The sequence below is a fragment of the Populus euphratica genome, unplaced genomic scaffold (assembly GCF_000495115.2).
Source record: "Populus euphratica unplaced genomic scaffold, PopEup_1.0 scaffold25.1, whole genome shotgun sequence".
Lineage (NCBI taxonomy): Eukaryota > Viridiplantae > Streptophyta > Magnoliopsida > Malpighiales > Salicaceae > Populus > Populus euphratica.
The window spans coordinates 2,675,460-2,686,266 of NW_011499851.1; the positions used below are offsets into that span (position 1 = coordinate 2,675,460).

Genomic DNA, 10,807 nt, shown 5'->3' on the forward strand with positions numbered 1-10,807 from the left:
ATATATAGGTTAATTAATGGTACATTTTAGTTTTATATTTTTTTTATTTTTCATAGAATTTGTTTTTGAATATTTGTTTTAGAAAATTATGCCTTGTATTATAGGTTATTTTGTGGTTTATATCTTTCTATTTGATTTCAGGACAATAAGATATGAGAAAATTATATGTAAGAATTAACAAACTATTAAAAACCTTAATTTTAATTAAATTAAAATTATGGGAAAATATATACTTTACCTTGATAAATTATTTTATTTAAAACAACTTTATTTATTTATTTATTAGAAAATAATAATTTAATTTATTATTTCAAAAACCCTTTCTTTTTTTTCAATTAGAGGAATAAATTATACACTTTACCCAATAACCTTCATTAATTAATTTAATTCTAAATTCTAAATAAGCCAACCTGTTTTCCTATTGGGGTTTTCTTTCTTTCTTTTTAAAATTTTCGATCAATTTTTAATTTTTTCATACATAATTTTCTTGTACATGATAATATCCAATTGAATGAAACTAGCTAGATAGAATTAAGGATAAAAGTTTTAGAATATATGAACTGTTTTTTAGATAAGATGAGAAGGTTGATAGGTTGTTTTACACCTTTGACAAGAGATATCGTGCCTCTATTACATCATTATTTTATCTGAAAGGATCGTCATCGCATCTATGTCGAGGCTAAAGCTTTTGATCTTCCCAAAGATAGCTATAATCGTGTATAGAGCTTAAATAGGCCACCAATTAAAAATTATAATAGATGAACTCACTTATTCATTTTGACGAAAGAATTATTTTTTTTGAAAAGCATTATTTTTTTAATATTATAATCATTGAAACAAGTTTGGATTAAAAAAAATATAAAACTCACAAATCTATTATTCTAACGCCCCTAAATGAAATATATATATATATAAGGATAATAAAATTTGAGAGAATTATATAAATAACAAAATAAATATTTTATTTTCATTGAATATTAATAAACAATATTTAAAAAAAAAACTACATATTAGATTAACATATAAATATTCATAATATAATTATTAATGTTACCATTAAAACTCCAATTTATTGAAAACTATAATGTAATTGGATAACTATTTCAACATAATTTTAAAAATTTATTTAAAGGTAATTTTATTCTAATTTCTTTGTTTAAAAAAAAAAGATTAAAAGTTATATGTGTAGAGTCTAGAAAGACAGACCACATAATTAGCCTTAAAAAACAAAAAAAACAAAAAACAAAAAAACTTAGGCTTAGGTATGCATAGACCTTTCTAGATCCGCTTACCTAACTTTTTATATTTTAAAAAATGGATGAATGTTGCATCATTCATCTTTTTTCTTAATAGAATAGAGAGTACGCGTTACTTTCTAATTCAAATTTTGACCACCCAAAGTTTAGGTCAACGGCCCGGATCCTAAATATTTAATTTTTAGTTTGTTTTAACTTAAAAATATTTTTAAAATACCTTAAAAACCTTTATAGAGCTATTTTCATTTAAATCTCCATTTAAATAGTTTAAAAAACTATAAATCAATCCCCCCCAAAAAAAAACCATAGATCTTTTCCAACATGTTTGAAAAATAAAATCACTTATATTGAACTTTCTTCTCTAAAATAAATAAATTGACACCAACATCTGTTTTTTATGACAAGAATATAAACAGTAAAATACTTATCCCTCTATCTTTTTCAACGACCTTCTCCCTCTATCTTTTTCAACGACCTTCTCCCTCTTTTTATTGACATTTAAAAGCTAAAATGGGATAAAAATAAATTTTTAGAGTGAAACATGATTAAAAAATAAAATAACATGGATCAAATATACATAAATTAACACTCCATGGACCAAATTAAAGTTTTTCATGCTTTTGGAAATGAAAATGAAAGGGGCTATGTTTTTTTTGTAAAATTTGGTGCTTGTTTTTCATTTTTTTTTAATTTTAACCTAAAATTTTATTTTGTAATATTAATCTCTAATCTAATGTTGAATATTCTTTGATACTTCGCATATGTAAAAGCAAGCAAACTGAGCAAAAAAAATCTTAGCATATAAAATTATACTAGATAAAATTACAAAGCAATAAAGTTGAATAATCTAATTTAAAAAAATTAGAGACCTAATAGAAAATACACCGTGGGTGCACGATAAGAATCCACAATAGATTTGTCTTTTTTTGCCACTAAAAGGAATTGTAATATAATATAATTATAATGCTACAATTACCGCTAGTAAAATTCAAAAAGGGTCACGCCACAGAAATGGAGAGATTGGGGAGTGAGAGAGAAAAGGTATATTAAAAAAAAAAACAAAAAAAAATACGATCATTTTCTCAGTTGAAACAACTTGCATATTACATATGACTGCATAAACATTAATTTAATTGATTTAACACGTGGGGGTCATGAGTAATTTTATTATATTTAAAGAATAATTAATGATGTTTTATTAGTTTTTTTATAAAATTTGTTCTAATAAAAAAAGAGATATAATTAAAATAAGAAAATTTTAAGTGGAGATATATTTATTATTATTTAAGATTTGTAGATTTTATTTTTTTATATTTGTCTTTTTAAAAAAATAATTCTTGAAAAATATCTAATAGTAAATCATTAGTTATTCCCAATAAAATTTATTTTCCTGTGGGTGACCCCCACTCCTTCTGTCCTCTAAAATCTGCACCGTTCATACCACCCCGCTCACTCTCTATTTATACACCCTTCCTCTTCTCGTTCACTCCCAACCTGCCTTCTCTTCGTCTTTGTTAATTTTCTCATTACCGACACAAAACACCTTCCTCTTTTCTTATCAAGCATTTTATCTATACAGCTCTCTCTTGTCAGCATCGTTAATGGCTTGTTTGGAGGTTTGTAAGGAGGTTAGTTGAAACCTTCTAGCTGTTCTCTTGGATCTCCTTATAAGTCTTTTTTGATATGCTGCTCCTCCTCCTCCTCCTCCTTTTTTTCCCCACTACGTACGCAGAGATGATTTTAATTTAAGAGCTTTTACCCTCTCTTTTTTTCCCATTTCTTGGCTGGCTTAAACCATACTGCAATCCATGAAACACAGACATTATAATTGATGTTGTGCGGTTGTGATTATACTTTTTAAGTTCTAGTATTTGTTTTTCTTCTTGGTCCTGAAGATGAATTTACTAGCTGTATTACAATGGGATGAAAATGTACATATGCAGGGTAAGTTCAAAGAGGGACGAGAAGAATGCACTTTTGATGGAACAGTTGATTGGCATGGTCGTCCTGCTGTCAAAGCCAAATCTGGGCAATGGGTTGCTGGAATTATTATACTTTGTAAGTTCAAATCCTAACTAGCATAAAATAATTAAAGATGACCAAAAATAATACTTTTCTCTATGAGAATACTGCTTAGTTTTTCTATGGTTGTTCTTCCCTTTCGAAATATCTCCCAGTTCTGCATTCTTTTCTAAATTCAAGCAGCCCTGTCGATTACTTTAAATGGTCATTGTCACAGGTACTGTATATGTTATTTTTCTGGCTAGAAATTCATGGGCCCAAAATCCAAATTCCTAGTATTATGGGTGCATGTTGTGGTATATGTCATATCATCACATCGATCTATATTTTTATTGCTTGGTCCTAACGCACTAGGGAATATGTCCCATGATCTATCCACCCAAATATACGTGTGTGTATCATTTACATGCTTATTTTATATGTAGAAATTGCTGAGAAAAATATGTTCTTGTAAATAGTCATGCCCTCCTTTTGATTTACCAAATTTCTTTGGGAAAAAGAAGAGAGAGATGGGTTGTAATGATAAGCACATGGTCCTTTCGTCTTTGCAAGCAGTATAAAATTTCCAGTCTTGGAAAAGATGATAAAGATAAATGATGAACGTGTAAGGAGGAGCACTGAAACGGAGAACAGGTGTTGGACTCTGGCTACATGCCAACCTTGAGGCAGCCACTAAATGCAAACTTGGACTCTGGCTACATGCTGCCCTTAAGGCAGCCAATAAATGCAAACAGCAAGACATAGCTTGGTTAGATATGGATAGGAACAAGAAAAAATCCACTGGAGTTTTAGAGAGGGATAGAGACAGCACGGGAAGGAACTCTTTTCTTTTCTGAGTTTGCCAGTTAGCGACCATTTTCCAGGACTACTACACGACACCATGGAAAGTGGGGTGAGGAAAGCATGCATTAAAATCTTACCTGGCACGTAACTATGTCTACTTCTTTGCATGATCTGGGTTTCTGCCACGTGTCGTTTACAACCCAAAACGAAAAAACCCTGATCTCAGCACGATACATGTTGCAGGCCTATATATGCCCATGGCCATGCGCATGCATGCATATAGACTGCATAATTATCCTGAATTCAGGTGATTATCTTGGACTTACTACTAGATGTACCTTGGCAAACGATTATAAGCTCCTCACCTTACCAATAAGTTTCAAGGAGTGACTAGTAATAATAATTATATAAAAAAAATAGCCTGATTATAGATCATGATTTGCTTAGGTCAGCCGCAGAAAATCCTGTCATAGTCTTAGGCAAAAGGTCGTCACTTTTGTCATCTACAGAGATCATGACGCTCAACAAGCAGGGAAAAAAATGAAAGAAAGGAATTTTCTTTTTAATTAGATAGTGAAGGAGAGATAAAGCGAAGGGCAGCAATCAATTCCTGTTTCTCTTGCTTTACACCCATTAAAGTTAAAATCTCACTAGTTGGCCAAAGGAATTAAAATTCAGCAATAGGGGGACTCTGGAAGAAGCAATTAGAAAGAAGTTTCTAAGGCAAATTAGATGTGAAATACGTGGTTGAAGTCGCTTGAAGTACTTGAAATTAATTCTTGCAGAGATCTTTGTCACTCTTTTATACAAAGTAGGACAAAAATATCAAGTTCTAACGTGCTTGTCATTTTGCTAAATATGAACTTCCCCAGCACATGAATGATGAGAGGTGTGTGAGGATAATGGGAAATGATTGTTACCGTTAAATTCAGTAGCTGGTAGAGCATATGACGAAAATATTGTCGATGAGACGTTTCGATCTTCCAGATTGATTGATTTGAGTCACCCAATTTGTTTTCTAGGCACACCACTCTCTGTGGATCCGAAACTTTGGTGGGATATAGTTCAGCTGGCTGGGATTATTTTTATTTTATTTTATTTTTTTGTTTGGAAGGTCCATTTGGCCTAATTATGCTGTCCGAATCCCATTAAAAAAAAAATTATCCCGTTCATTTTTTGTTTAATTTGATTAAAAACTCAGTTTTCAACAAATACAGTTTCAACCTAATTTTTATTTTATTTTATTTTTTTGTTTGGAAGGTCCATTTGGCCTAATTATGCTGTCCGAATCCCATTAAAAAAAAAATATCCCATTCATTTTTTGTTTAATTTGATTAAAACTCAGTTTTCAAGAAATACAGTTTCAACCTATTTTTAAACACAGTTTAATAACAAAAAGACAACATAAGCTATAAGCCCTGCTTACTGGAGTTCCTTCCTGCTAGAGGAAAAATACAGGTACCCATTGAACTACATGGTCGAGGAGTTCTCCAGCTCTGGTCATTAATTAGAAATACGATGAGATATGATCTTTTCTTAACTTAATTTACTAATTAGAGAAAGTAAAAAACCAACAACGAGTTACGGAATTTCTCAAAACCTAACAAATGGTTTACAAAATTTGTGATAGTGGTTATTATTATTATCATTATTATTATTATTGTTTTTAATATATGATTTGAAAAAAAAAAAAAAACAGAAAACATAAACTATACTCAATGCTCCTAAATTAATTAGTTGTTACAGGGCTCTTTCTTTTACTTTCTGCAGAAATGGAAGGTAATGAAGGAAATATACAAAACCTGCATTATACCCTGTAGAACTTTGCTATGTAGTATAACCTTAATCCATCAGCAATCTAGCCCGCTTTACAAATGTAATTTCCACTCGATGTTATTAATGATTAATCCATTAAAGTTGTCATTGAAGCAAACGTTTAAGATATTGTACCTGTAGTTGTCTGGTTTAGAAATCCCTACAAAATAAAGCCTCTAAACTATGAATTCTGTGTTTGTTTCTGTTCTGTGAATCTCAGTGAACCAAGGTCTAGCAACACTTGCATTCTTTGGTGTTGGTGTGAACTTAGTTCTGTTCCTGACAAGGGTTTTGCAACAAAGCAATGCCGATGCTGCTAATAACGTTAGCAAATGGACCGGGACCGTCTACATCTTCTCTCTTGTTGGTGCTTTCCTCAGCGATTCCTACTGGGGAAGATACAAAACCTGTGCAATTTTTCAGGTCATCTTTGTCATAGTAAGTTACTTTGACTCCGAATCTTCTCTAATACATTCTGCATTCAAGTATAGCTTGCATATTTCGCCTCAAAATTTGCAGAAAGATTTGCACAGTAAGCTTTTAATCCATTAAGTTGTGCATGTAATTAATCGAGTGAACGTCAGCGAATCTGCTTACGAAAACTAACATCTAAAACATTAGGCAGTGTGTAGATGCTGCGATCTAATTGTATACATATTCTAATTGCTTCTTTTGTGTCTTAATTGGCAGGGCCTAGTAATCCTATCACTCTCGTCATACCTTTTCTTAATCAGACCAAAAGGATGTGGGAATGAGCTGACTCCATGTGGATCCCATTCAAGCATGGAAGTTTCATTGTTTTACCTCTCCATTTACCTCGTTGCTCTGGGAAATGGAGGGTATCAACCTAACATTGCTACATTTGGGGCTGATCAGTTTGATGAAGAGGACCCCAGGGAAGGACATTCCAAGGTTACATTTTTTAGCTACTTCTACCTGGCTTTGAACCTCGGTTCCCTCTTTTCCAACACCATATTGGGGTATTTTGAGGATGAAGGGGCGTGGGCACTAGGATTCTGGGCGTCTGCAGGTTCTGCCTTAGCAGCATTGGTCTTGTTTCTAGGAGGAACAGCTAGATACCGGCACTTCAAACCAAGTGGTAACCCTCTCTCCAGGTTGTGCCAAGTCATCATCGCTGCAATGAAGAAATGGAAGCTAGAGATGCCACGAGATGGAGAGGAGGAGCTGTATAATGTCCATGCAAAAGATTGCTCGATGAATGGCAACAGAAAGATTCTCCACACTGATGGATTCAAGTAAGTATTGAGAGATAGGTCACGAACTCATGAACTTAATTTATTCAAATTCCACAGAACTGATAATCCTCACTAAAAGAAAATCTAGATTGTTTGGGTAGTTTGACATCCATTACACGTTACTTATAGGAATCAATTTTATCCAGTTTATCGTGATTCGAACAAACTGGGTATCTTAGACTCCGTGAAACAAGCATTGCAAGTTCCTTTTGATCAATAACAATGCTAACCCGTGTTCATCCACGTATTATTTTAGGTTCTTGGATAGAGCTGCTTTTATCTCTTCAAGAGATATTGATGATCAAAAGAGGGGCTGTCGCAACCCATGGCGTCTCTGCCCAATTACACAAGTAGAAGAAGTTAAATGCATACTGAGACTACTCCCAATTTGGCTCTGCACCATAATCTATTCAGTGGTTTTCACACAGATGGCCTCTCTGTTTGTTGAGCAGGGAGCTGCAATGAAAACTACAGTAGCAAACTTCAAAATCCCTCCTGCCAGCATGTCTAGCTTCGATATTCTAAGTGTTGCGTTTTTCATTTTCCTATATCGACGAGTTCTTGATCCACTTGTAAGCAGAGTTAAAAAGACAGGTTCAAAAGGACTAACTGAACTTCAAAGAATGGGTGTTGGCCTTGTGATAGCAATAGTGGCAATGATTTCGGCTGGGCTTGTGGAGTGTTATAGACTCAGGTATGCAAGAAAGGACTGCACACACTGTGAAGGCTCAAGCTCTTTGAGCATCTTCTGGCAAGTTCCTCAGTATGCACTTATTGGAGCTTCTGAAGTTTTCATGTATGTTGGTCAACTGGAGTTCTTTAATGCACAAACTCCTGACGGATTAAAGAGCTTCGGGAGTGCACTTTGTATGACATCTATCTCGCTAGGGAATTACGTGAGTAGCTTGCTTGTGACTATGGTTATGAAGATCTCGACTGAGGATCACATGCCCGGATGGATCCCCGGAAATCTGAACAAAGGTCACCTGGATAGGTTTTACTTCCTCTTAGCAACCTTGACAACGATAGACTTAGTTGTGTATATGGCATGTGCTAGGTGGTACAAGTCTATCCAACTGGAAGGAAAGTGCGAGCTGAATGATCAGGAAGAGAACTTCAGAGTCTGATGTACTAAATAAAATGTCACGGAAAAATGTTAATGCTTATGGTACCAGCATATATATACAAATGCATACATACATATATATATATATATATATATATATAAGAGGGAGGGATTGGGGTGACCGTTAACATTTTGCAGAAAGTTCCTGTATCAAAGGAAAAGGTGGGTCTAAAGGGGAGAGTGCAAGACCTTTTCGCTGAACTCCCATGACACCCATTTGTCTCAGTTTCTGCAACATACTCCCCTTTTCACTCTGTTTCTGAGTTTTTCTGAAGTTAGGTTAAGTAGAAAAGAGTATAATGAGGCGGGCAGCTTTTGGTTCAACTTACCTCATTCTAACCCGTTGATTCTATTGCAAGCCATGGAACTAGCATCAGTTTGTATTGAATTTTATGTAAAATGAGTTGGCTTGATTGCTGTCTTTCTAGAATGATTTCCTATTATATATTTAATTGTGTTTGACAATAATAAGAGCAGTATATCTTCTCTCCAAATTTGCACTTCTCCAGCCCCTTCACGCAAACCACCAGCACTTGGACTGCGAAGCCATCCTTCCTGGGGCGGATAAGACAACGTAATTCTTGCTTGCTTCACTGATAATCCTACAGCAATTTTCTCGTGCTCATGCAAGCATTAATTCTATAATTACAACGACCAATTAGATTTGAACACTAAACTTGGACAGATGCCAACCAAGTGAAACATATTTGAAATTGGTCACAAGAGCTAAAGCTGGTAAAGCATTGTAAGATATACACGTCAGTAATCATAAAACCTCACTCTGCCTACTAGGTTTCAAGTGTAGATTGGTTTCAAGGGAGCAAGAGCACTCAGGAGGAAATGAATAAATCCAGATCAAGTCCAATGCGCTGTTATACAGTGCGCACGGTAATACTGGTGACAGTAGTTCAATTATTTGTTACGACTTGTTTCACAGTAAAGGTTCTTAATAAAGGTTCTCTGATGAGGGTATAAAAGGGAGAATAAACAGTACACATAAGCTGGAGTTACGAGGCTTAGGTTTCAGAGATGTCCTGGTGGCTCTTAATTCTGACAGAAATTTTATGTTTTTACGGTCTAGAGAAATTCATGGGGTAAAAAGGAGGGGGGGGTTGATGGAAACCTTCTGGTTATTAAAACAGAATTGACTCCACCAAGGGTTTTGTTGTCTCCAAAACACTATATTCTAAAGAGAGGTCCACAAATGCATCGAGGATTCTGTTCAGCCAAATCATATGGCAAGTACCTTGAGTCTGATTTCTTCATGCAGAGAGTAGATGAGAACTCTCAAGTGTCTGGAAAGGTGGAAAAGGGGCCTGCTCTTCTCAATCAAGAGTTCTTTGTTTTTTTTTGTCACGAGACACGTACACCCCTCCCATGGTTTAAACCTAATGCCTCTTAGTAGGCAACCCAGGCCTTGAGCATCAGGGTGTGCTCCTTAGGAACACTCTAAATGCTGACTTTGAATACATTGCTGGCTCAAAGAACAACAATTGAAGTTCCAGGGTGGCCGAGAATGACGCTGAGATTGTCGCGTCCTAACAAATGGACCCTGGTAGATCATGAAGGGCCAAGACAACAGTGCAGGATGATCATGGATTTCCACTCAGATATCGGGCTGTCAATTTATACCAATATTATAGTCCCAACCACTATCAAAGTGTTATGTTTTTTTTTTACCAATTAGTAATGGACTCAGACAGATAGGAGCCACCAACAAGGCAAAACAATTACAACGTATCTGTTCTGAAATAGAGGGTCCGAAAAGAACATTATGGTGAAATCATGTTAAAGTGTAAATGATTCAGATAAAATCAAAAAATAATACATTAGTGGTCAGAAAAGCAAACCTCATTAGGATAAAACTAAAGCTAGATAAAGATACCTGTGCAGAACTTCAATTATAATACCCACAAGTCTAGGAGAGAATCAGCAAAGATAGACAACTGAGAAGGTTGACTCAAGTTGACAGCATAGCTGGAGTGGGACTCTTTATTTCTGATGAATAAACAAAGACTTGGACAAAGCGACAACCAAAAAAAGTCAAAAATAAATAGCACTTCAAAATACCAGAAGAATTGTCGCAGGACTTTAGTGATCTTCATAACATATAATCTAATCCAATCAGTAGAGTAATTTTTTCCACATCAACATCTTTGCAAAAAAAAATTGCCCTTGAGGTATTCAAACTCATTAGGATTTTTTCAAGTTCACTCTCGGAACAACAAAACTAGTAATTAAACAAAGATAAAATAACGTTCAAAATAAATATCAGCTGCTCAAACAAAAACCCGTTATCATTACAAAATTAGGACTGGACCTTGCAAACTTGAATGTGATGAGTAGATTTTAGACGCCAGATAGGTTGTGCTCCACTCTGGACAAGGGTAACGTGCTGTCCTTCCATCAATTGACCTTTATTCTAAAGCATGGAAAATATTTGAAAAGATTAATTTCATGAAGTGCTTTTCCAACTGTAGAAACAAGAGAGATGGAAGAATCGCTAACCAATAGCAGCTTGAATGCTCGAGAGAAGGTCTCCTCTGCGT

General features: G+C 34.5%; 1 protein-coding gene and 1 long non-coding RNA gene across 2 annotated transcripts; one reads left to right on the forward strand and one right to left on the reverse strand.

Annotated features, from left to right (window-relative positions):
- Window positions 1–2,732: 2,732 nt before the first annotated feature.
- On the forward strand, window positions 2,733–8,710 carry NRT1.5 (nitrate transporter 1.5). Its single transcript, XM_011020307.1, has 5 exons — window positions 2,733–2,884; window positions 3,200–3,314; window positions 6,097–6,314; window positions 6,567–7,132; window positions 7,389–8,710. The coding sequence occupies exons 1-5, from the start codon at window positions 2,858–2,860 to the stop codon at window positions 8,257–8,259; spliced, it is 1,797 nt and encodes a 598-aa protein (XP_011018609.1). The 5' UTR covers window positions 2,733–2,857; the 3' UTR covers window positions 8,260–8,710.
- A 1,590-nt stretch (window positions 8,711–10,300) lies between these two features.
- Window positions 10,301–10,807, reverse strand: LOC105121597 (uncharacterized). The gene is made up of 2 exons (XR_841570.1): window positions 10,767–10,807; window positions 10,301–10,680 (listed from the first exon to the last, which is right to left on the reverse strand). It is a non-coding gene; the product is annotated as an uncharacterized LOC105121597 (long non-coding RNA).